General features: G+C 45.6%; 1 protein-coding gene across 1 annotated transcript in view; it reads right to left on the reverse strand.

Annotated features, from left to right (window-relative positions):
- Positions 1-26,272, reverse strand: part of LOC147712620 (uncharacterized) — a 158,363-nt gene extending 132,091 nt beyond the window's left edge. The window contains exon 1 of the mRNA XM_086919670.1: positions 25,990-26,272. Within this exon, the coding sequence (XP_086775796.1) occupies positions 25,990-26,272 (283 nt within the window). The remainder of the gene's footprint in view (positions 1-25,989) is intronic.
- Positions 26,273-27,745: the final 1,473 nt, after the last annotated feature.

Genomic DNA, 27,745 nt, shown 5'->3' on the forward strand with positions numbered 1-27,745 from the left:
GGACGGACAACATGACGGCCATGTACTACATCCAGAAGCAGGGAGGCACACACTCTCCGCAGCTGTCTCATCTGGCTCAGAGCATGTGGAAGTGGGCCATTCAGAGGAACATCTTCCTCATGGCGGAGCATCTCCCGGGCAAAGACAACCAGATGGCGGACCTGCTCAGCAGGCACAGCCACCAAATGCATGAGTGGGAGATACACCCATCAGTACTCCAACCGTACTTCCAAAGGTGGGGTCATATAGAGATAGACCTGTTCGCCACAAAGGAGAACGCAAAATGCCAAAGCTTCGCCGCCAGGTTCCCACACCCGCAATCACAGGGCAATGCGATGTGGATGAACTGGTCAGGCAGATTTGCGTACGCTTTTCCCCCAGCACCTCTGAGACCGCTGGTGGCACGCAAACTCAGGCAGCACTCGATGACTCTCATCCTGGTTGCTCCAACGTGGGCTCGCCAACCATGGTACACCACGTTTCTGGAACTCTCCGTGGTACCGCATCAAAGGCTTCATCTCACCCCCAGCCTTCTGACGCAGAGCCATGGCGACATTCAGCACCCAGATCCGCAACAGCTCAACCTGGCGATCTGGCTCCTGAAGTCCTAGAGTTTGGCTACCTCAATCTTCCTCCCGATTGTATGGACATCATTCGGGAGGCAAGGAAGCCCACTACTCGAGCTTGCTACGCAGCCAAGTGGAAGCGTTTTGTCATGTACTGTGTAAACCACAATATTGACCCACTGGACGCTTCCATTCAGAACATTATTTGCTACCTGTTCCACCTGTACCAATGCAATTTGGCGTACTCTTCCATCCGCATTCATTTGTCTGCGATGGCAGCATACCTTCAGAATAGGCAACACCTGTCCCTTTTTAAGGTCCCTGCTATCAAGGCTTTTCTGGAAGGACTCAAAAGGGTCATTCCACCGCGGACACCACCAGCTCCAGAATGGAACCTCAATGTGGTTCTTACAAGGCTGATGGGTCCTCCCTTTGAGCCACTGCACTCTTGTGAGCTTCAGTTTCTGACTTGGAAGGTTGCTTTCTTAGTAGCAATTACATCGCTACGGAGGGTTAGCGAGTTGCAGGCGCTCACCATCCAGGAACCTTTCTTCCAAGTACACGCTAACAGGGTGGTGCTCCGCACTAACCCTAAATTCTTACCCAAGGTTGTATCTCAATTCCACATGAACCAAACAATTGAGTTGCCAGTGTTTTTTCAAAACCCAGAGTCGCTGGCGGAGCGGATGCTCCACACCCTTGATGTTAAAAGAGCCTTGATGTACTACGTCGACAGGACTAAAGATTTCCGTAAGACCAAGCAACTCTTTGTTGCTTTTGCCTCACACCACAAGGGAAATGCTATCCCCAAAGCTGGGATCGCTAGGTGGATAGTGAAATGCATTCAGATCTGTTACGCTAAAGCTAAACGCACTCTCACAATTCCACCAAGAGCCCACTCCACCAGAAAGATGGGGGCCTCTATGGCTTTCCTAGGTAACATTCCCTTAGAAGATATTTGTAGAGCAGCTACATGGTCTACCACACATACTTTCACTAAGCATTACTGTGTAGATGTGCACTCTAAACAGCAGGCAGCTGTTGGCCAGGCTGTTCTCAAAACGCTTTTTCAAACGGCTGCAGCTGGCACGGGCGGCCGCCGCTAATGGAGGGACTGCTATGTATTCTATGCACAGATATGAATTCAGCAGCCCACATGCCTCGAACTGCAAATGCTACTTACCAGTTTGCATCTGTTCTTGGCATGTAGGGCTGCTGACATTCATATCGCCCGCCCTCCTCCCCGGCGCCTGTAGCAGCTGCAGTATTTTTTTCTTTACACATATTTTCATACTCTTAGCATAGGGCATCACTTACATATGTCACTCCATCTCTGCCAATGGCTAAAAACAATCTGGGGATGGAGGCGATGCCCATGCGCACTGTAGTCCAGAGGAGGAGCCACCTATCTCGTGATACTTCGAAGACTCTTCCAGGACAACAATGTGCAATCATCCGGACCCAACACTAGGCGGCGATCTATGCACAGATATGAATGTCAGCAGCCCTACATGCCAAGAACAGATGCATACTGGTAAGTAGCATTTGCATTATACACCTACCCTCATACTTCATACTTCTGCCCTACCCGTTTAAGTGCTGATTTGATTGACCACTGTGTGGTCTGTTGGAGTATTTTTTGTGGTATAACAACATAAGGGTAAGGCCACAGGTCAACCATACCCATTGATACTACAAGGGCTCTCATTCCACCAATGAACCCCAGCTTTTTTATACAGAGGCAGAGGCCGGGGAAGAGGAAAACAAAAACCACAACAAGGACAGACGCCCAGAGTACAATGTGAAGATCAACCACCAGCTCAGAAGATCACGAGGAGCAAGGTGAAGAAACCAGGTCCATCAAAAATCCACTTTCCAGCCCATGACACAATCACTGCCATGTGAGGTCCTGGCCTTTGAACTGGCAGTTCTTAGGGAAATCGATGGAATTGACTATGAGGAAAAAACACCTTCCATAATCTCATCAGATATGAGTCCCACACTTCGAAGACCCTGAGAAACAACAATGATTTGGTAATAAAACCTGCCCATAAAGGAGGGGCAATAGTGGGATGAATAAAAACATGAATGATGCCGAACGCCACCGCCTCCTAGTTGACATGGGGTACAATGACATTTTATGTGAGGATCCAACCCAAGATTGAACAAGTTCAGATTGATGAGAGAGTAGGTGAGTGCACATGATTGGATTACGAACATTAGGCAGAATTCCTCATAGCAGACAGACTAGAATCTCCAGATTTTACACTTTGGCCAAGATACACAAACAGAGATCACCCCCACCGGGAAGACCTATAGTCTCAGGGACAGCTACTGTACAAAAGTCAATGCCTACCAAGAGCTGGCTATGGTGCTGCCCTATAAGGTTACACAAACTGTGTTAAGCTGCAGATACTAGAAAGCCTGTTTCTGGCAAGTCTACTGTCCGTCCCGATATTGAGCTCAGCATTGATAACACATAAGGAAGTGGCAGTTTCTTTTTTAGAGGACAACCTACATATTAGGCCCATTATCTTCAGGTACAACATATGGAGCAAAACAGAGACACAGTTTACAAAGGAAATAATTTTAGATTGCTTCAGGCTAGATGCTTGGAAGAAAATTAAATGGCTATCCTATTTAGATGTCTCTTTAAGAAAAATGGACCCCGCTATAGGAGTAAATGACAGTTAAAATTCTTACCTACTCTAAAACAGAAGTTAGGACTCTACTTAGGAGACAAAGAGAAAAAAAGAGAGATTTTAATGAAAGTAAAAAATCTACGGTAGCTAGTTGCTTGCTACATTGTGTACAAGAGGGTCAGCCAAACTATCAGACAATTGTTAAAAATAGTCAACAAAGATTTTACCTCACTAGACTACGATTAGGAATATTGCATATGCAGTTTGCATTACCAAAAATTGGGCATGGAATATCAGCCTACCAAAATGCCCATGTGATGGTAAATCACGACAAAGCACAATACATTTTAATTAATTTTGTGGTTTTTATAAGGATTTTAGGAAACGCTTTTTAGCCCCCCTTTTTAAAACTGGCAAATATATCTAGTATCAGGATGCTTTTAACTATTTATGTTCTTTGGAAAATAGTGAAATCTGTTTATCTGCTCTATCATTTATTACGATGGCCATAGGAAGAAGGAAAAGATTAATACACCTGGAGGCTTTAAACTATGAGATATTAGAGTAAATTCGTATCTCCCAGTTCGATTGTATAATATGAATTCTATCACATATAGTGAATAAATACTGGGTAGGGTCTAAAGCTATGCGATCAGTAAAGACCCTTAGACCTTTTATATAGACCTTTGCTGGTCCTTAAGAGAGGATCCTATGCTGTCAAACTACAAATGTTATGGGGAATCTGTATGAAGAAGACCTATTTGCATGTAAATGTGAATCATGGACTGTTTTTTATTCTTTGATCATAAATGTTTTTATTTTGTACTTTTATGGTTTTGTGCTATTGAGTATTCAGTGCCAAGATACCCACAGTGAACATGCGCTTTACAAATACACATATTATTTTTAATGGAGAGATACACAAGGATGTCTCTGACTCAAGGAGCTTCTCATACCATTCAGGTAGATCAATTAATTCACACCTCATACACCTGTCAAAAGAATTTTCACATGGAAAAACACCTGAACACATGCTCAGACTTCAAGAGCAGGTCATCTCATTCTCTTGGGTCAACAGAAATAATTGAACGAAGGGCAAGGGAATGACCTTACAGACAAGCCAAAGGAAGTACATTAAACTCAGAAAGCCTCTTCTGTTTTGAGTGCCCTGCACCACATCTTGATGAGACTGTGACAGAGAAGTTTTCAGTACTAAAAACTATTCTAGCAAGACATTAGTGACAGCGTGTTCATCTCCCTGCGGATCCTTACATCGGGACACAACAATATTGCTAAGTTGTTTTGTGTGTAATGAGAGGGAACCCACAAAAGAGAGGGGAAAACAATGCAGAGTAAATTATGCAGTATTAAAGGTATAGCGCTCATCCTTTGACCTTTTATCCTATGTTGCTATCTTTGTGTGCTGCAGGGCCTACTTTAATAAACGTTCGTACTGATCACTTATGCCTTGTACAGTGCTGACAAAGGATCTACCGTGAGTTGGGAAACCGTAGAGCACAAATATTCCCATATTTCTTCATTGTATGGTAAATTGCTTTTGTTAGCCACTTCTTCCTACATGTTGTTATTTCTTGCTCTTCTATTTCATTGTAATATTTGCACTTCACTACAGACCCTCAGGCCCCATGCCAGAGTTTTTTCTCTTGACGTCATGCCCCCTTAGCCCTGATGCTAGGCAGAGGTTTGAGTATGATGGGCATTATCATGACGTGGCACAGTAGCAAGTAATGTATATTACATGGAGCCTGCTTGAAGATGATATGACTTAATGCAATGTGGCATGATGGTGGCTGACTCCATGACATGCAGCTGGTGTTTACATTTTTACGAGAGCTCTTAGTACACTCACTCCATCAAAAAGAACTGTTGATTAATACATCTCCTCCCCTGTGGATTAAAATGAATGTTTAGTCACTGCACACAGTGTGATTCGACATTCTGTCTCTTAGTGATGCCAGGCTTTTTAAAATTCAGGCATGCACCCCACCTAAGTAGCAAGAATTCAACGGGGATTGAAACCATGTCTAACAAAGCTGCATAAATGAATTCAACAGCAAATAATGTGAATTTTCTAATTTTGCATTCATTCAACGTTTTCTGACTGTTTCCATTTAATGAACTTTCGAGAAATGGCACAAACATGTTGGATAAAAGAACACAAACGTGTTAGAAATATAAATCGGACTGCAGCAATTTTAATGGGATTTTTTGTCTTGCTAACCATGTAACTTTAATTAAAGCTATGTCATTTATACAGTTTCGCGTACTGCAGTCATATTTACGATGGTCTGCTTTTTAATTTTTCGATTACATATAAACCACAAAATGGAAATGCAACCTTTAGGCCCTCTTTACATTGGTGGGCGGACCGCCACAGGGCATTGGTCGAACCACTGCATTACAATGCAGCCGCTCAGACTGCAGAGGTGGGGGGTAGGACTGCCGCCTCCAACAGGATCAAAGATTAGGGATTCCTAACTCTACAATGGAGGCGGTGCCTGCACAGACACTGGCGTGGGGAATAGGATATCCCTTTCCGACTGACTGTACCACTGCTATGAAAAGACAGCTGGAAATGGAATTTGGGATCCAAGGAGGGTCCCCGCCCTTGTAGGCCATTGCTAAGTGGCCTGGGGGCACATGTCGTGTGCCTCCTCACATCCATGGTGCCTGGCACGCGGTGCATGGATGTGCACAACGTGCCTTTTTCTACTGCTGCTTGTGCTGCAGCCCTTTTCCTGGGCTGCAGCACAAGCTACAGTAGAAAAAGCACTTTACAACCACCTGCATGGCGGCCCTCTCATAATAGGGCAGGTGAGACCACCGACTCATTGTTGGCCGGTCACCTGCCCAATACCATGGTAGTCGGCGGTCCTCATCGGAATGAGGGCCTAAGTATCAAGTTGTCAAATATTGGCTGTATATTCACATTTGCTGTGCATCAGAGGCCTCTCTTCTGCCTGCAAGGCATCAAAGACTTGTGTCTCTGCTGCAAAACCAACGGAGACCCAGCACATGCGTCAGGTGCTTTAGATTCCATGCATCTGCCTATTAAGCCGCACAGGCCAAGCCTGCAGCATCCTGCCCTCGGTGAACTTTAAATGTTGCTGGTCGTGGGTACCTGCAGATGCTACTAAGTTATGGGTTGGAGTTTTCTTTGGTGTATGCACGGCATGTGCTATCAGGGACCTCAATATTTCGGATTCCCATCTGAGACCCAGATCAGGGTAAATATCCATGGCCAGTTTGGCCTGGCCGCCCATCAGGAACAGCTGTATTCTTCCCCAATTTGTGGAAAGGTCTAACAGTGTCCCAGAGTAATCCGTTTTCTTTTCTCCCAAAACACAGGCACAGATTCCCGAGGCAGCCACAGTTTCACCAGCATATCTTTGCGATACGTAGCTAATCCATATACGCGTACAATGCCTATCTTTCTTTCCTCAGTCCCTAAGCTTCATGTGCAGTCTGCACCCCAGGCATTGCCATTATGACTATGTTCTTTTTATTCATATGTTAAAATATATATGTATAGCAGATGCTATTAACTTTGGCCCAATTGGGATCTGGTAGCAGCTCTGTGTTAGAACGTGATGATGTAAAATGGAATGGAGAAGAGAGCAGAGGAATATCTGTCGGAGCAGCAGCCGCCCCAGCTCCCGTTGTGCTGAAGAATTTCTTTGGCAATAAATTACTTGTAAACCTTAACTTCATATTGCCATTACTTCAATTTAACGAACATCACCCTGGCACAGGAACCTGCACGTTGGACTCGGCTAGATAACAACTATCCTGTTCCTGCCATCATCATCTTTTTTACAGTGGCAGCTCGCACAGGTAACGCAGTAGGGCAGCAAGGCAGAGCGGGGGACTCGGCGATGTTGCGAGCGCAAACTAAGTGCTTTTATTCATTTACTCTCAACTTTCCTGTCGTATGTCACACTCCACTACCCCCCCACCCTGCCCCTGCCCCTGAGAAAAATCCATATTTTAAGACTTCCGGTATTCACAGAAGGCATTTAGGAGTCCTAAAATGAGTAAATGCCTTCTGTGAATACCAAAATTAGTAAGTGCCTTCAGTGAATACCAAAATGGTAGTAAGTTAAGGATTTTGTCTTAAGTTAGTTCTGTGAATCGGACCCATTGTCTGTCAAAGAGGCCTGGCTGATGTACTTAAGGGCGCGACTTAAAAACATGTAAACTAAAAATCTTTGATTTCCATAGTGGTCTCCCCAACTGGTATTTTACTGCTTCTGTCACTGCATACCATCCAAATATAAAATTCAGCAAGTAACAATACACCTACAATAAGCCAGGACTATTGGCTTTGTCAATGGTTGCAAGTTGCATAACATAAATATGCAACAACTGTGACTTTGTTGTATAGAAAAGTAAAAAAAGCTTCTGTTCTGAAATGATGAGGCTGTGAAATAACTTTACTGAGTGTCTTTGAAGGTAAATCAAAATCAGTGATCGGTGGTACTACTTAACTAATGCAGAGTTAAGTTGTTTTTCCAATCGGAGTGTGAGGGTAAAAATGGAGAGTGTTGTAGTTAGGACAGGAAAACCACGTTGAAGAAGATAGATTTATCCAGGACGGTACACAGGTAGCGCGGTGTCCCTTGTTACACGCCAGCAGCTACTGCCGAAGTGCGCTGTGTCACGATGGCAGCACCATGACACAGGAACAGTTTGTACATTATATATGCATGGGACTTACAGCAACAATGAAGACAATGGGATACAAAACTCAAAAGAACATTTCTAGGAAATGAAGAACCAACATGGGTGTTGAAAAAGAAACACCAAAACTAAAATACATAAACAAAGGATACATCGGAAGCCAATTGCAATAAACAACAGGTTATTTTGCGAATAATGAAATGATACAATATGCTCACCACAAAGGTGAAACACAGGTGAAAAGGTTGCAACGAAAAATGAAAACACAAGAATTACAGAAAATGCGCTACCCCTCCATGAAATCCTGCAAATGTGGAGAGGTCCTCTAACTCGCAGGGGAGTGTGGCTCTCTGGCGAACTTGTTTGCACGGTACCTCTTGATCACCAGCATTGACACGCCGACAACTGCCCAGGCTATCCCCATCAGGACCAGCCATCTTCACACCTTCACCCACTCAAGGGGAACTACACAACTGGTGATTCTGTGCCAACATGTAGCCAGAACACCCATCACCCTATACATTCCTATTGGGCAACTTGTCATTAGGACAATACTTGGCCACCCTGAGCAAATTACATTTTTCGACATTAAACACTACCACATGCCACTGATGAACCTCTTTAACTTGAAAAGGGCCCCCAAAAGTATTCAAACTACTCTTCCAGTGACCAGAACTCACCTTGACCCAGCCCCCTGCCTGAATCGTCGAAGGGCACTTGCACCCCACAGGGACAGAGAGTGGGCGACATTCGTTCCTGACATCCACTGACTTTCCCTCCAACAACTCTCTGGCCCAAACAAGTAACAACTTAGTCACAATTTCAAACCTGAGCAACGCTTGCAAAAGTAAGTGTACATATCAATAAAGAACTCTCTTCAGTGGTATTGAGTTTCTTTTCTTCTCTTTATTTTTCCATTTCCATGGTATCTTCTGAGTTAACAGTTCTTATTTGGACATACTCCAACCACAGGGTAACCAAAAGAAGTCTTACCACAGTTCATATTTGGAAAATTCCTCAGCCACAGGATAGCCAAAAGGTCTTGCCAACACATAACAACTTAGTTGAAGGTTTTCTCGCTTGCATGGCAACGAAAGGCACAACACCAGTAGCAACCTTCTAGGTGGTGTGATAAACCCACACTAACTCATCTATAGTTTTCTCAACATTAAGGTTATTGGTGAGGGCTATTTCAATCACTCCTTTGATCATACAGTTAGCTTTTCCATGATACCATTGGCTTGAGGATTATAGAGTGCGATGCTGAAGTGCTTGACACCACAAGAACACAAAAATTCACTCGAGTCAATAGTGTGCCATTAACTGTAATCAATACCGTTGGAAAACCTTCTTCTCTAAATATACTGCGCAATACATTTATGGTGACCCTAGTAGTAACCTGAGATATTAGATGCACAGTTAACCACCTAGAATGGATTTCCATAAGAACTATTCCAAATCTCTTGTTGACTTGAACTCCTGAAATTGGCCCAATGAAGTCAAGAAATACACTATGCAAACACAAGGCGATGATGGACGGAGCACTGAAACTTTTCAGAATCTCACCTCCAGTCACAGATCTGGGTTGAATCCTCCATAGTTCTTTAGCTCACTTCACCACCCCAGTTCAGACACAGCTATATGCAAATTAGTCTTGATCCTGAGCCTCATGGGAACAGTCCAGCCCGAAATGCCAAGCCATGTCTTCTCTGGACTGGAAAAAAGCATCCTGGGACCGGTTTCGGGCTAACGGCACTCATCAGCCAGGCTAGCTGGAATCCAGTGGTAAAGTGAGCAAGGGACCCATGTCTTGGCATGCCCTGCCAACGTAGGGCAAACAAAGCAAACACAAGGAGATGATGGACGGATGCTGAAACTTTTCAAACACTCACCCCCAGTCACAGATCTGGGTTGAATCCATTATCGTTCTTTAGCTCACTTCGCTACCCAGTTCAGGCCCAGCTAAATGCAAATCAGTCTTGACCCTTTGACCCTGTGCCTCATGGGGACCGTCCAGCCGGAACTTCCAAGCTATGTCTTCCTTGGACCGGATTCCCTGCCAACTTAGGATGAACAAAGCAAATACAAGGTGGTGTTCACCCTAAGTTGGCAGGGTATGCTCAGATATGGGTCTCTTGCTCACTTTGCCATTGGATTCAAACTAGCCTGGCTGATGAGGGGTGTTACTTTGAAACCGATCCCAGGATACTTGTTTCCGGTTCAGGAAAGACCTGGCTTGGCAGTTCGGGCTGGACTGTTCCCATGAGGTACAGGGTCAAGACTGATTTGCACATGGCTGGGTCTGGACTGAGGTGGCAAATTGAGATAAAGAACCCAGATCTGTGACTGTGTCTGAAATGTTTCATCACTCCATCCATCATCTCCTTGTGTTTGCAAGATACATGCTGCCACACTTCACCAAGGTCCTGAATGGAGGATGGAACTGCCTGTGTCACAACCTTCAACCTTTTTTCACACTCATAACAATTTTTGCACCTCTCGACCCACTCACCCACGTCACTATCCATTTACTGCCTCCAAAACCCACTCCTCAACCGTTTTTTGGCACAGCCTGCCCAAAATGACCTTCATGGGCTATGTCAAACAATCTTTTGCGTACGCCAAATGGGGGAATAATTTTAACACCCCGCATAACAATTTGATTGGTGACAATAGATAGCTTGTCTATTACTGCATTAAAGGGCCTCACACTAATGGCAAAGTGCTCTTTCTGCGTCCACCATTGAGAATGAGACTTAACCCGACCTTCAAAACTTCATTTTGTTGCAAATCAAGTATCCACTCATCTTTGTCAACCACGCCACTGTTTGAACCACATCTTCTACACTGGCAATGGCCCCTTCCCTTGTGGTCTTGGACACTCCAACCTCATCCACGTTCTTCCATTCCAGGGGCAAGTGTGACAGACAATTAGCTTGCACATTTCGCCAGCCAGAAATGAATTCCCTGAAAGTTGTACTCCGGCAACCTGGATGCCAGACAAGCCAGTCTAGCTGAGCCTTTTCCTGCCCTTCCTGGTGACAAAGTTTTCAACAGAGATCAGTGCAGAGTAAAACTTTGCATCCCCACGCATTTGTTCTGAAGTATTCTACACCCCATGTTGCTGCTAAGGTCTCCTTCCCTATGACCGAGAAGTGACTTTCAACAGCAGTCAAAGTACAAGAAACAAATGTCACAGTTCTTTCTGAGGTGCCCACACTTTGAGCTAAAACTGCCCCTATGCCTGACTCAATGGCATCCACAGTCACAACGGTCTTAGCATTGACATCAAAAGGTACAAGAATGCTTGCATTATACATTTCTTCATTGATTATTTGAAAACATCTTGGCTGCTCTGCTTCCAACACAAATACTGTCCCATTTCTCATAAGCCCTTTTAATGGTTCATTTTTGTAGTAATATTCAATTAGGTCTAGAAATGAACACAATTGGTCCTTGTTACAAGGAATTGGAGCCTGTCTTATAGAGGCAACTAGATCCTTCTTTGGTCTCACCCCTTCTGAGGAGATAGTGTACCCCAAATACTCCACCTCAGTAACCAGAAAAGCACATTTCTCCCTGCGTAGTGTAAACCCAGACTCCATCAACCCTGCGAGGGGTTATTTTAATGCAAGATTGTGAGTTCTCACACTATCACAAAATACCATGATATCATCCTGGAAATATATGATGTTCTTTAGACCTTTAAACACCTCTGACACCATCATCTGAAAAACACGAGCAGCTGAGGTCAGCTCAAACGGCATCCTGGTAAACTGGAAACTCCATTGTAATGAACGCTGTTAGATGCTTAGAGGTGCCATGTAAACGTATTTGGTGATATGCGTGACAAAGGTCCAATTTGGAAAAATACTTACAACCCTGCAACAGTAAGACAAGTTCATTTATGTTTAGTAAGGGAAAGGTATCTGAGATAATGTTTTGATTTAGGCTCCTCAAGTCGACACAGAAACACACATTTGCATCAGCCTTCTCTGTGATAATCATGGGAGGAATCCAAACAGAACTTTCCACGGGTTCTATTGAAGGAAGTTGACTGTTTAGGGTCACCGGGGCCACTCGCGACCACCTTGCAGCCTTCCATACCAAATGAAGAGTCGGTCATACAGTAGAGAATACAAACCACTATATTTATTCAGATACACTTGAGTGGAGCCCGATCTGCCCCGTCTCAAAGGAGTGCTGCAGAGGGACTAACATCAGCAAACATGGAGATATATTATGGACAATGCAGAACCAATAATAGAATTTTCCAGGCAGATGCAGCTAAACAAAGAAGTACAGTAGGATAGGTCTAGAATCTGAGGCCGGAAACACACTATCTCCTATCCAAGGTCACTCTGTCTGTGCTCATCACTAGACTGGTGGGATAAGGCCTCTATCCGGTAAATAAAGGTATGTGGTAATAAGAACAGTGCATTCATTAACGAAGCAAGGCCTTGGAGAAATGAAACTCACCAAAAACAGTTTTTCAGAGAGACAGACATTAGTTTCGATTATGGTTCAAAATTGTGACCAACCTTAAAATGGTGCCGGGAATGCTAACTTACATAGATTAATGCACAAGCAAAGATAGCAAAAACATTTTCATTACAACAGACCCTCCTTTTAGCATGAGCTAACTATTTTCAGGAAATGATCAAAGAAAATATAACATTTTCATGGACAAAGGAACATCAGTATTCAGAACAATCCATATATTCAGTTTCAGGAATAGAGGCTGCAAGGAAAGATGTAGTGTCAAAAATAACTTCATCATCTGCATCAGATTATCAATATCCTTTTGTATCATAATTGCGGCAGTAGTATAATGAATTGACAATTTCTGTCTGGGGCTGAGAATATTAACTCAAAGGAGCAACAGGCTGAGAGACATTGTATGCAGAGGCAAAATGTAAAGAAGATACCAGCACCACAGCTAAGAAGGTGAGAATATTCAAACCCCAATATGTGAGTGTGTTCCAAAACCACCCGACAGTGTCTAAGTACCAATTTCCTGGTGTATGTCAGACGAGGCTCTATGTAATTTTTGTATAGCTGCATGCACATTGGGAGAGTTATCAGGTTAGTAAACACAACAGCTGCTGCCAATGATGCGACAGGCCCCTCCCCTATCTGCAAGTATGACATCTAGCACCATCCGCTTCTGCAAACTGACTAATCTCGTAGCCTGGAGCTCAGCAGTGAGGTTTGTCATCATCCCATCAGTTGTATTGATAACACCCTCAACAACTCTTGTTAACTGACAAACGTGAAGGCTATTAGACATGGGGCCTTAAAAAGGTAGTAGGCCCTTTATAGCATCCCCAAATTGATATGCATTGATGTTTGTTGGATCTATATCCTTTGTGTCAACAACCCTTTTGACTAGAGTCTGAATGGTACTTCTATGTTGCATCTGATGATTTCAATTTGTTGATATTCAATTTTATTGATTTTTGACAAAGGAAATTTTGCAAAAGAAAGAAAGATTGACATTACAGCACAGATAATTATCATAGTTGGCTTTGAACAACCTGTCCATGTGGTCAATGCATTTACATGTATAGAAACTACGAACCACTGTATATGTCCAGTGTTAACAAGAAGAGTGCACAGACCTAGAGATTTTTTCAACCCAGGTGTTGCAACCATTTATTCTATCATGTTTCTATGGGCAGCTTCTGGCAATATACAGGGGTTTCCCCTGTGTGGCACACCAGTCTACCCCTCTGCGCCATGTAGCTATTCTCGGTGGATCTGACTGTGAACATGTTGCTGCAATATCATGTTTGGCCACCATGGTGGTCGTCCCCAGGAACAGTTTGTCCACTCTGGAGCCATCCAGGCCATCCATAACTCCCAGAATAAGGTGTAGTGGTTTGTGGGGCACCTGCCAACCTAGGACATTTATGAGCTCGGATTCTACTACATTCCAGTACATGGTGATTGGGGAACAAGACGAGACCATGTGAAAGAAGTCCGCTGGTAGTTGCGCGCAGCGAGTGCACTGTGGTGAGGTGCACAAGCCTGCCTTATGGAGCCGTTCGGGAGTTAGATAGGCGATATGCAAATAGTATAGTTGAATTAGTCGGAGTTTCTCAGAAGTGGTAATGGTCTTGGGTACCATAAGGGCATCCCACCAATCCTCCTCTTCCAAGGGGCCCAGGCGTTCTTCCCATGTGTGGCAAATTAAGTCAAGTGATGCAGGGCCGTTGTTAGTAAGGGTGCAACATATACGCTATACTCCTCCTGTACCCAGTTTGCCCATCATAATTTGCGCTTCTGGGGGGCTAAACTTGGGGAGCATGGTACTGTGGATATGTGGGTGCTAAGGGCATGCCACAGCTAAGTTTTTATATAACAGTGAGTCATGGTGGGTGTGGCAGGTGTGTAAGTCTTAAAATGTCCTGATGTGGTCACCTGTTCAAATGTCACCTAGCTGTGATATACCGATGTGATCCCATCCCCTGAAACCCTTCAGTGTCACTACCTCACCCAGCCATGTGCCCTGCCAGAGAGGTGTCTGCTGTGTCAATTTGTTGTCCCGGTCCGTGTCTTTGAGGGCCGAGCGCGAGACCAGCAGCACCGCACGGGTAACCATTGGGAGTGTTCTGGGTATTGGGCAACCGTAGAGAATGGCCTGGGTGTGAGAAAAGTCCATGTCTCGGAGTTCATTTTAGTAGGCTGGGTCAGACCATCCCCCTGTGAATAAATCGTGGAGGATGAGCAGTCGAGCTGCTAGATAATAAAGGTAAAGATCAGTCATATCCATGCTTCCATCAAAGGGTGGAATTCGGCATCGGGCTAAGGCTATGCGTGGTCTCGCACCTCCCCACAGTAACCCGGTAGCCTGCTATCCATCTCTTTGAACCAACTCCGCGGGAAGTGGAAGGGGGTATTTTGGATGCTATATAAAAAAACGTCCTGGATGATCATCATCTTGAATAGCGCGACCTTCCCGAGTGGGTTAAAGGGTAGATTTTGCCATCGTAGGAGAACGTCCTTGGCTCTTTTAACAAGAGGGTTAATGTTTAATACCCATTCCAGCTCAGGGAGCAGTGCAACCCAAATGCCCAGATATTTAAATGATTGACGTCTAAGAGGGATGGATTATTGCCAGTCAAAACACTCCCTGGAGAGGTGGAGGGGAACCAGAGTTGACTTTGCTGGGTTAAGCCGGGCGCCTGAGACGCTATCAAAGGCTTGAAAGGTCTGGAAACATCTAGGGCCTAAGTGGGCTGGATCTGCCAAAAAGAGCAGGACATCGTCTGCCTTATAGCGCAATTTTATCGATGTGATGGCTAACCCATGTCCAGCCCTGGATTCAGCCGTCTGTGCGAATGAGACATGCTAGAGGCTCCATCGCTAGAGTGAAGAGGAGCAGTGAGAAGGGGCAGCCCTGTCTTGTACCTCTTTGAATCGGAAAGGCCTCTGAGAGAGCCACATTGTCGAGTACTCTGGCTTTACGGTGGGAGTATAGAAGTCAGATAGAGTTGTGGAATTGTTGACCCAAGCCCATCAGTGTGAGCTCGTCTTCGAGGTAAAGCCAATCCACTGTGTCAAAGACTTTCTCAAAGTCGACCAGAAGGAGTGCAAGATAGGTATTAAGCAGATGGTGGTTTGCAAGAGCCAAGTGCAGACCCCGCAAACAGTGTCTGGTACTTCACATCGGCATGTAGCCACACTGGGACGGGTAAATCAATTTATTTAGAAATGGACGCAGGCATTGGGTGAGAATTGTGGTGTTGATTTCAGTGTTAATTATGGAGATCGGGCGATATTCTGTACAGGCTAACGAGGGCGGTTGAGTTTGGGGATAACCACAGTTGTCGTGACATCTGTTTCAGGTGGAAATGTCCCAGTGTCCATGACATGGTGAAATAGCGCACAGAGATGAGAAACCAGAAGGTCTCGATATGTGGTGTAATACTCCTAAGGGAGTCCATCAGGGCCTGGTGTTTTTCAGGCAGCTAGTGAAAAGATCGCAGCATTTATTTCTTCTGGGGTAAAGGGGAGGTCCAAATCGGCTGCCTCAGACTGCATTAAACAGGTGGAGGCTAACTCTCTCATGGACTAGCAAGTCTGAGAGGGAGGCTTCAGGCTTGCGGTCTGAGAACAGGCAGGCATAATAGTTAGCAAACGTTTGTGCAAACATGGGGGACGTGCGTTTGGTAGTTCCAGTGGGGTCACGTATGTCGGGAACTTTGTGATGTGCCAGAGGGTAGGTAGCCACTTCCTGTTCTTGCCTCCCCAACCATAGACTCGGGCAACGGAAGAGCACCAAAACAATTTGCCCGATTCCGGCGAGATTTGCTTGATTTTTTCGTGGATTATCGCTGTTGCCTGTCTTGTGCTTCATCCAGAAATCTGGCGAGTTCGGATTCCGGACGGGTTGCCTGCACTTCTAAGAGAGTCAGCCGGCTATTCTGAGTTGTGGGTTGTGCCCGAAGCAGACTTTTCGCCACACCTATGATGGTGGCTTTACCTGTTTCCCATGGGATGCCTGGGAAGGGGACAGAACCGACATTTGTGAGGAAGTATTGATGCAGTTATTTCCTGATTTCTGTTTTAATCTCCTTGTTTTGTAGGAACCAGGAATTTAAACACCATACCGGGTGAAGTGCCCCAGGGGGTTCGCACAAGTGCATAAGTAGGGGTGAGTGGTCTGAGATTCCCTTGGGAAGAATAACTATATCTGCATCTGCAACTCTATAGCAGTCGGGGCAGGCACAAAGATCATGTCAATTCTTGATTGTGTGTGATGTGCTGCTGAGGTGTGAGTGTGGTGGGGAGTTCGGGGGTTCCAGATTCTCCACAAAATGCAAAGGCCCGACGTGGTCACTCAGCCGGTTAGTCTTACTGCATGTGCTATCCTAGCGGGAGAGGGTGTATCAGTAGTGTTAAGTGATGGCTGCATAACAGCGTTGAAGTTGCTCCCTAGTATTACCTGACCTGAGGGCAGAGTGGAGATTATGTCGGCAAGATGTTTCAATGATGCTGCTATTGTACCTGGTCGGATGTATATAGAGATCAAGTTGAGTGGGTTCTCTTCTAGAGTCCCAGAATCGACCTTGTAGGTCTCTATTGACGTGGGTGGGAATGAAGGGAAGGCCTCTTCGTAGCAGGCTAGCCACCCCTCTCAAAGTCCGAGTGCCACACCTTGTGAAACCCATGTCGTGTGAGAAAGGGACATGGAGTGCCCATGAGGTGAGTCTCCTGGAGCAGTAGAACGTTGGGGCGTGTCTTTGGGCATACTTCAGCACTGCTGTTCCTTTAATGCAGTCAAGCAGTCCATTAACATTCAATGATTAGAGCAGTGGGGGCAGAGAACCCAGATCTGGTGCTTGCATGAGGTTCCAGGAGAATATATCTCCAGCATCTGTAGTATGACGTGGGGAGTCAAGATGCATGCATGATAGCTAGTTGTTAAGGTGCTGCAGGTGATGAACAAAAGAAAAACCAACATGAAACATAAATTTAAACAATGGACAACAGTCTAGACCCTACCAACCCAACAAACAACCCTTCACCCTATACTTCTGGAACTGAAGCATCTGTCGCCCCATAACTAGTAGGTAACAGGCTAAACTTTAGCGTCTAGCTTAGGAGATGCGTGGAGTACCCCTCCTTCAATAACGGATGCAGTTGCAGTATCGGTAGGTCATTTTGAGTCTGCAGTTCACCGGTATATGAATCCCAGTGTTCGGTGACGTGAGTCTTCCGGGTTCCACTTCATTGTGGTATCATGTTGGTCAAATCGCTGGACTTCAAGAGTAGTCAGAGTCTACAGCTGCTAAGTCCGAGTCCCAGGGGGGCTGCATTCAAGGGGCAGATTGTCAACGGAGCATGATCGCAGCCAGGGTGAGGAGTTCATCTTATTGATGGTATCTGCGGGTTCCTGATCTGGCGGGCAAGGTGATCTAGACGCTTCTTTGCAGCCTCTACGACCCTTGCGCGACTCTATACATCTCCTGCTGTTTGGGAGGTAAAGCATCTGGGCCTCAGGATCCAGAGGTAATGGACAGAGAGATAGGGCGAGACCCAAGGGGCTGTTCTTCGGTAGCCAGGTCCAGGCGGATTGTGACGAATCGAAGAAGAGTGTCTTTTCTTGGAAGACGATGCAAAGGCAAGCCGGAAAGTGCAGCCTGTATTGGAGACCAAGTGCTCGCAGTTTGTGTTTGACCTCTGTGTAAGAGCATCTTTGGGAATGTACATCTTTGGTGGAAAATCATTATATTATGGCTCTCAAAGGTCAGAGTGCCCAAGTTTTGCTCCTCGCTCAGGAAGGTGTCTCTGTCTTTAAAGGTGAGGATCCTGGCGATGATGGTGCCATGAGGGAGCTGTGTGCACATTCAACAGCAAACCAAGACGACAGTGTGTCCTCGGACATCCATGATTCTATTCATTTCTCTATAAACATTGCCATCTGACCCTGTTCGCATCCCTTGGAAAATCCCACCAAGCGGAGGTTGTTGCGCCGTGCCAATTTTCGGCATCCTCCTCCCTTTTATTTAATTCTTTGGTGTGGGTCTGGAGGTGGGCCACCTGCTCTTGTAATAAGTTGACATCATCTTCTACCGTGGAAAGGCGAGATTCTGCTTCTGGCTTATGGGCTGTGGTGTTATGTAGATCTTATTGGATGAGGGCCATGTCCACTCGGACCTCGTCAATTTTGCCCTCCACCACAGCCTGGGATGCACCGATCGCCTGCAGAATTGTGTTAAGGTTTGCTCCGCGGAGGGAGGCCCCCCTGTAGCTCCTCCAATTGAACCAGAATCTATCATGGTGAAGTCGTCCATTCTAGTCTGCATTTGTGTGGTGGGCGTCTTGGGGCCTCGGTCTCTCCCCATTGCGGGTGGTGAAGAGTGTCCAGTCAAGCTAGTGTCTGCAAAGTCTGGGTGAGGCTCAGGACTGGTCTCAGCTCTTTCTTATGGACTTTGTGAAAAGAGGCTCTCCCCAATCCACTGCCATCAGGCTTTACGACCACAGGACCCTGGGACCACTCTGAAGCCTCAGAATATGCAGCTCGAGATTGTAGCTCCAGGGTGGAGAATAGCGATGGCAGGGCAGAGTTAGAGAGAAGTATGTCACAGATTCACTTCTTTCAGGGTCCTGGGTTCAAGGAGTTCAGGGTAGGGGAGGTGCGTCTTGAGAGTGGCCTGTTCCAGATCAATCTGGTAGAGGCAAATGCAAAAAAAACAATTGATGGACAGAATGTAGAACAATGTCATACATTCACCCCAGTACAGATACCTGGGCCTAATTCCATCATTTTTTTTGCTCACCATGCCATTTCAGTTTGGACCCAGACATATGCAAATCAGTCTTGACCCTGCACCCAGTCGGAACAGTCCAGCCCGAACTGTCACGCCAGGTCCAACCTGGACTGGAAACAAGCATCCTAGGTCCAGTTTTGGGCTTTCAGTTGTCTGGTAGAGGCAGCAAGGTCTCAGGCTGCAGCGAGTTGGGTTGGGCCGACGTCTGGAAGACCCAGAGCAGATGGAAGCTGGACCCCCACGGTCTCTCTCTTGGCTGCCCTGTAGGTCAGTTCATATGTATGGATCCCCTCTGAGGCACTCTTTGCCCTGGTACCTCCGGTCCAAGTCCTTCTGTGCCCAGGAGTCTTCCAACCACCACAGGTTGCCGATCAGTGTAGCTTTGTGCCTAGGGGAGAGGAGGCAGGTATCCAATCGCCCATCTACCAGGGTCCTTCCAGATCTAAAGGTCTCCTCACCAGTCCAATCTCTCACCAATGGGCAAGGATTGACACTCTGGCTCAGTGTCAGGACTTCCTGGAGTCAGTCAAGGACCCCTCATCACTCCGAGGAGAGTCGCCTTGCCAGAGATGAGGAGTGTTAGTCAGGAGGGGAGAGCAGTTCTAAACCGGCTGGTATCCCCTTGAATGCCAACACTGAAGGCATCAAGGCATACGCGAGGGGCAGTCACAGGGAGTCTCATTGTCCCAAACCCCCAAAGTCTTGTGCAAATCTTGGATTTACCGGGTGCAAGGGGTCTTAGTCAGCACCACAGAGTCTAACCGCCGCTTCAGGTAAAACACAGGCAGGCAGGCTCCACTCCTGGTCACCCTATTGGCGCCACAGGCCCTCGGGCCATTTTTTTTGCTGCTTGGGCTGGGGAGGGAGACAAGGATCACAGGGCCCTCCAGGGGGTGGGGGGTGAATCCCTCTGACCTCAGCAGCCGTTCTGAGGCCCCAGGTAGGGTGGTGGGGATTTTGTTGTCGCCTCAAGTTTTAACTCGGTCCCTCTTCAGTTCATTGGTTGAGGGAGCAGTGTAACAGTGTTCCTACGTTGTGCCATCCGAGGCTCCAGGTTGTAGGCATACCTAGGATCCCTTAGCCAGAGCCACAGGCCCGGAGGAAGACCTCAACACTGCTTGTGCTTAGGAGTAGAGGCAGGGACCGCGGGACTCACTGAGATCCCCTTGCGGGCCCAATTCTCGTAGTTGGCTGCTCAGGCGTCACAGGTGGAGCAGGAAGCCCATCAACGTTCCAGGTCCCAGGTCTCGGACTCTTCATCTGATCTCTCTCCTGCGCCCTGGGCTCCCCGGATGTGGGACTTAGGGCGAGTTGTAGTAGTGCCTACCAAAGAATGTACAGGAAATTTCTCCTCTAGAAACCAAGATATTCTAAATATTGTCGATAGTGCAATTACAACAATTAGTATGCAAACTATTTTACTCTTTGTTGACCAACCCGTCATTGAATGCAGTGGTGCAAATGGCTGTTCTTCCTCAGCAATAGGCCAACCAAAGGGATGCATGATTAAGCAAGGAAAGACATGCCACAAAAATGATTGTTAAGGTAAGTGTTCCTAGTGTCCGTCAGAGCCTTACTGGTACAGACTCCTATTGTTCATCAATACGTTGGCGCACTTGAGCACTGGTGATGGAGCTTGCTCTGTCCTAAGCTCTTGATGTATCCAACGGCAACCAGAATAACGTACCCACAAAGGGATACCTTTCGATTTATCCTGTCCAATGTTCAAAACAGTGCACAAGTCTCACATCACCCTAAACTGATTCCGTTGGTACTACAGCAAGTACACCTGACTTACACAGTCCATCCCTATCTAATATGACTTCTCCTTCTGTGCACAGTTCCTCAACCGAGGGCGCAAATTATACTTGACAACCCCAGGCACCGTTGGATCAGCAAACAGCAGCCCCTTAATCGCTCGTATTTCTGGGGGGACTACTGCATTTTTCACTTCATCATTTTCCTCATCTGTTTTGGTCCAGGTCAGCCTTGCATCACTAAAAGAAACGAACTGGGGTATCAGCTCAAATTCGGAGTCCCCACCTCCCTCCTTCACCCATTCGTCAAATGGCAGAGGAAGAGGGACCTTGCAGCAATGGCTGGCGTGCACCCAGTACTTCCGGCCATCTATTTTAACGGCATTACGTGTGGATAAGAGGTCCTGTTCGGGTCCCTTCCAGCATCATTCCAAACTCTTCTTCCACTGGAAGTTCCTAATGAGCATGTGGTCACCAGGCTGGATGTCGTGTCCCGGCCCCTCTGGTATAGCTGGCAGGGCTTTCCAGACCTGCTGGTGAATAGAATGCAAACTTTCAGTTAGATGACAAAGATAGTCTATCAACAGTGGATACCTACGAAGGCACAGGACACCCCAGACATTTGCTGAGCGTCCAAATACGACCTTGATGGAGCGGGTTAATGAACAATATTTTGTTCAGGCTTGTGAAGTCAGACTTCCATAATGTTTAATAAAACTAATATGTTTGCTGCATGTTATTAAATCAACCTAGAATAAACTGTGCAACATGAACACATGGGACTAACATTATGCTTATTTTTGGTAAATGCAAAAGAAAAAATACAATAATTATTGTCCTATTGTCTTTGTCATATACTAACTGCTGCTGTCAAAAATAATAGCATGTGCTTTTAAATGTGCTTTTGTCTTGTCTTTCCTGTGACAAATGCAGTTCTAGATCGGATTGGTATATCAAAGGTAATATATGCTGCTTAAATGTGCTTTTGCTAGGTAACATATTTAATGGGTTAACATTTAGCAAAGGGGGTGGGTAACAGAACAAATGTCAATTCTTTAATTAATTGATGTTTTATGTTTGCTTAAATAATAGTTTTCCAAATGAAGCTTAGAGTTGGCTGCAGAAAAATAATGCAATCTAAAAAAAGTGATGCAAGAAAAAGTGGCGCAGAAAATTGACGCTTTCTGAAAAGAGACCTGCTGATGTAAAGCCACAAGAGAAAACTTATTTTGAAAAAGATGAGAGGCCTATAAACTTTTATTGTAAAAAGTTTTGAAAAGAACTGCCAAAGGTGTCCCTGTGGGATGGTTTGCTATTGTGCCACGGGAAGCTCAGAACGGACGGGCTCAAGGCCAGGATGTGAGTTGTGGCATTTTTGTGCACTACATGAACATCTTTGCTACAAAATGTAGCAGCCTAAGGAAGTGCCGCCAGGACTCTGTGCATGAACAATGGGTTAGTGAAAAAGCCTGGACCTGAGGTGGAAGATGTCACAATTTACTGTGGCATGAGGTGGTTCAGCCAATGGGGAGCCAGAATTCAGCTGTTGGAATGTGAAAATAGTTAGTTTAGCCTTAGTTTTAAGGTATAAGAATTGGCTCAAGGAGCAGACTTTTGCCTACGCTTCTTGATTCCAGAGGGTTGTGTTCTGCTGATCGACGAACGCACGTAAGGAAAGGAGACTTTTAAAGACTTTGTTTTCAGGCGATGAGGGTAGAGACAGGGAATTAGTTAGGGTTTGGAAATGCTCTTTTTCACTTAATTCTATTAATGAATAATATTTCTTGAATCAAGCTCTCTTTATAAATGCTGAATAAACCTTTCTTTAATGACATTTTCTATAACTTGTTTAATAAAGTTCCAAAGCCTAAGTTGTTATGAACATGTTTGAATAAACTTACTAAATGACAAGCTGGTCTTGTTTATTGTAGATAGTGTAAACAACAAATTAGATTCATTCGCCTCATGATTCAGCTGCTCTGTTATTTTTATGGGCCTGGTATTGATTGGTAAGTTTGGTGGTAGATGGTGACATCATTTATGCAGAATTTTGGTAGGAGCGCTGGATCAACCTCATACGGTGAAACACCTGTCTAAGAATGTGCTGTTGTTCTTATTGACAAAGAGCCAATGGCAAAGCATCTGGCAACTGTAGCCCTGTAGTCTCCTGAAATTTCGCCAGTTTGAGTTTGAGAGTACCATTGTACTTCCCAACTAAACCTGCTGACTGTGGATGATTGGCAGCATGACATTTTTTGTTTGATACTCAAGCCATCACAAATTAACTGGATGACCTTAGCATTAAAATGACTTCCGTTATCACTCCAGATCAAACAGGGCAAACCAAAACGATGAAACAGCTGTATTGTCTTTAGTGGGGTAAGCCTCAATCCATTTACTGAACACACAAACAACCACTAAAACATACTTCAAATTATTGCATTTGTCAAGTTCCATCTGAAAGTCTTCAAAAGGAAAAGTGGGTGGTGCAAAATTACTGGGTGGTGTAGGGGTACCTTTTCCAGGATTGTGCATCATGCATACCATACAATATTTTTTTTAAACTTTATTTATCAGTTTCGTAATGCCAACATAATATCGGTCCAATTCCAGTACCATGACAATGGATATTCAGAAATGCCCTGTACATAATTTGTCTAGCATCTGTTATTCAAAGTCCCAATGATGTAGGCAGTGTGAACACACAAGAAAGAACATTACATCCATGTGCTATCCCACTCATCCCATCTCCAATACCCCAATCTGTGCATTGAAAAGTGCTTAATACCAGAAACTGCCCCATTCCTAAAGTGTGTGTACAAGTCGATTGTGTAGATTGTGGTTCCAGGCCAGCGTCCAACGGTTCGTTATTGCTGTAAATTGTTTGAGAGGCCCCAGATAGCACGTGAGCGTGATGTACTTGGCAATGTGGAGGCGTACAAGTCATAGTTAAATTGCAAAATGCCATGCAATTCAGCCAATGTTTACTCATCGGCGCCACTCTCCTCCCCCACTTTAGCGCAATTTCCCTTTTTGCCAAGAGCAGCCCAACCGCCGTGAATTTCCGGACTGCCTTCGGGATATTTTTCACATAACCCAAAAGAGCCACTTCCAGAATTTAAGATAATGCCAAGCCTGTCATTTTCCCAAGTAGGTGATGTATGTCAATCCATTATGAGCAAATTTTGCTGCAGGTCCACGTAAGGTGAGCAAAGTCTGCCTTCGGGGATTTGCATTTCAGGCAGCAGTTGGTTCTATTGGGGTCTAGACTATGGGGTTGCGCAGATGTAATGTAGATTTGGTGCAGAAATTTGTAATGAATGAGTTTGTGGCGGCTATTTCATGATATCTCCTTGGTCTACTGACTGCATTCATCCCATTGGTCATCAGGTATTGGGTGGCCTTGATCTGTCTCCCATGCAACACGTACTTTAGCATCCCGTACTGGGACTATCTCCATGCAGTATCCTAACAATCTAGAAATCAAATGTTCCCCAGTGGCACTACCTAGCACTATGGTTAAGGGGGAAAATGGTCGGGTCTACCGGGTAACCAGGAAGCTTGGCCTTAATTGTGGCACCAAGTCGCATAAGTATAAACTTGCCAAGCGAAGCCCCTGCAAACTTGTCTCCATCCGAGGTGGAAAAGATTTGACCATCTATGTAGAGGTCCCCAATGGAGTTCATATCAAACTGTGTTAGATTGTGCTGCACTATTCCCTCCCCCGTGAAAGGAATCCATCGCGGATTCAAGAGTGGTAGATTTGGAGAGTATAGCAGCGGTGTTCCCATCATCCTGGTCAGTTTTAGCCAGGTCCAGCTGGTTGTCGATACCGTTTGGATGTCAAGTGTATCACGCGGGTAGCCCAGGGGCAAGACCGATCGTAGCTTTTCCGGTAGGACTAGATCTGCCTCAGGGCGTAAGTATGGGATTCGGGCATCAGGGTGGAACCTAGCGTGAGCATAACTACATTGTGCGACCAAATAATAAATCTGAAAATTAGGAACACCGAAGCCGCCTTTATGGTAACGGAGTGTCATGATTTCCCAGCAGACTCTGGAGCGTCTGCCCCCCATGTCAGTCTAATGAGCTGTGTGCGAATAAAGTCAATGACACGGTTCGGCAATGGGATAGGGATATTATTAAATAAGTAAAAAAATTTAGAAAGGACCACCATTTTTATCTGTGCGATTCACCAAACAATTGAGAGCTGTAGTCTATTCCACCTGTCTACTTGCATTTTCCAATGTATGTATCGCTGTGCCATAATTTGATAATATTATTTTGTTGGTGTGTAAATGAATGTTTATGCCTAAATACCTGACAGAGTCCGAGCTCCAAGTCAGAGGGCATTCACACACCCAGTGGGCCGTACCCAAAGTAAGGGGAAAAATCACAAACTTATTCTAATTGATTCTATGGCCAGAAAAGCCTCCAAATCTGATGATTTCTTGGATTAGAGGGTCTAAATTGTCTTGGAGATTCTGGATGTATAGGATAATATCATCTGCGTAGAAGGACACAAGCAGTGGTCCAGTGTTAAACTGGAGTACGCTTTGAAGGTGTCACTCCTGGAAGTGTCGAACAAGGGGGTCCATTGCTAGAATAAAGAGCAACGGGGACAAGGGACAGCCTTGTCTAGTACCACGAGAGACGGAGAAAGACTGGGAGAGCGTGCCATTCAAACATAGTCTGGCCGTTGAGACTGAATATAGCAGTTTCGTAGGATTGATGAAACCAATGGGCATACCCAGCCTGCACATGACCGTCCATTGGAAGTGCCACTTGAGGGAATCGAAAGCCTTCTCAGCATCTAGCAATATTGCTGTGGCCGGAGTGGCCGGGTTGATTCTATCTTAAACCGCAAATAGCGTACAGAGATTTAGAGAAGTAGATCTACGAGGGACAAACCCCAACTGAACAGGGGATATGATTTTGTCTAAAAATAAAGTAAGGCACGTCGAGATCGTTTTCGCTAATATCTTGTAGTTGAAGTTCAAGAGGGATAACGGCCTGTACGACCCCCAAAGCAAGGGATCCTTGCCAGGTTTGGGAAGCAGGACTATCACTGCTTCCTGCAGGGTCGGCAGCAGCTGGTATCTCTCTAATGATTTGTGATATACTTCTATAAGTTTTGGTGCTAGGGTATCCTTATATTGCTTATAAAAGTCCCCTGTGAGACCATCAAGGCCAGGAGCAGATGCAGCGTTCAGCGCAGTTATGGCATCGGTTATTTTGTCTTTCGAAAATGATTCAGCAAGGAAATCCTGCATATATTTCAACGCATTTTCCTCGAAGTACTCTTTGCGTTCCGAGGAGGTGTGCATTGGTTTAGAGGTGTGCAAGCATTTGTAATAGGCTAACAAAGTGTCTCTAATGTCGGACGTGTCATCAGATCGGAGCACAGTAATGTAAGCCTTGGCATACGGGGGCCTTAACAGTTGCGTTGATGTGCGCCCCGGAAGTTCGCCCTTGGCATTTCGGCGTGCCACAGCATATTTACTGAGGACGTTTGTTTCCCGCTCTGCTGCTTCCCGGGACTCGACTAGAAGACTCAGTCGATGCCACTCTTCATCTGCTGAGTCGGGGAGCGCAATATAGAGGCTTCGGAATCCAATAGCTGCCACTCGATGTTATCTATTATCTTCCACAAATCCCTCAGGACCCCAACATGCTTGGCGATGACCACCCCACAAATGAATGCCTTAAAGGCATATCAGAGAGTCACCCATGTGTCCACTAACCCCATATTTAGCTCAAAATATTCGTCAATGGCATCTCCAATTTCAGAAGCAGATAAGTCATCATTTAACACCCTACCTGGGACCCTCCATTGCCGTTCGTGACCCTCCGGTCTAGGAAGACAAAGTTTCAGCATGACCGGGGCATGATTGGAATAAGTACGGTGGAGTATGTCTATTATATTGTACCAAGTGGTGGAAGTGGGGGAAAGTAACCAAAAGTCCAGTCTGGTCCAGGTGTTATGTTGGGCAGAGTAGTGGGTGAATGCTGAGTTCGCAGGGTTGTGTTTTCTCCAGGAATCAGAAAGCTGAAATTGCAAATGTCCAACAAAACCTGCTGTGCCCGAGGTTTAGGGGCTGCTACAGTAGATGAGCTATTAATAGTGCTGTCTAATAGTAAATTGAAGTCCCCACCCAACACTAACCCATCCTCGCACACCCATGTTAGCTTGGCATCTAGTTCATGAAAGAATTTGGGGCTGTCCACATTTGGACACAAACTAGCATGACTGTGTGTCCCATCAACCTACCAACTACTATAGTGTACCACCCCTCCTGGTCGATCAGGCTGCATGTCAAAGAGAAGGAGAGACACTTATGAATAAGGATTGTGGTGCCCCCGGTGTAATTACTATAGTTAGAGGAAAATCGGTGAGCCCCCCATCCCGTTGCAAAATGAGTGGTGTACGCTTTGGGTAAGTGGGTCTCCTGTAAGAAGGCAATGTCGATTGTATGGCATCTAAAATAGTGTACCATGTGTTTACATTTTTTAGAGCTATTTGGCCCACGCACATTCCAGAAAATAATCGATAGCAGTGAGTGATCAGCTATTTCAGGGGTAGCAGCCATGCATGTCTAGTGAAAGATGAATGAATAGAGTCTCAGTGGCTGACAAAAGGCAAGCGTCATGTTTGGTACCGGAAACATAAGAACTATGAATGATAATGGTAACATCCCCACCCCAACCCCCTTCCCAGCCTCGCGACCCGACTCACAAGGCATTAAACCCAACAGCCATGCAATCAATGCATCTTCTAAGCAACCCATTTGCATAAACAA

The sequence above is a fragment of the Lissotriton vulgaris genome, chromosome 5 (genome assembly GCF_964263255.1).
Source record: "Lissotriton vulgaris chromosome 5, aLisVul1.2, whole genome shotgun sequence".
NCBI lineage: Eukaryota > Metazoa > Chordata > Amphibia > Caudata > Salamandridae > Lissotriton > Lissotriton vulgaris.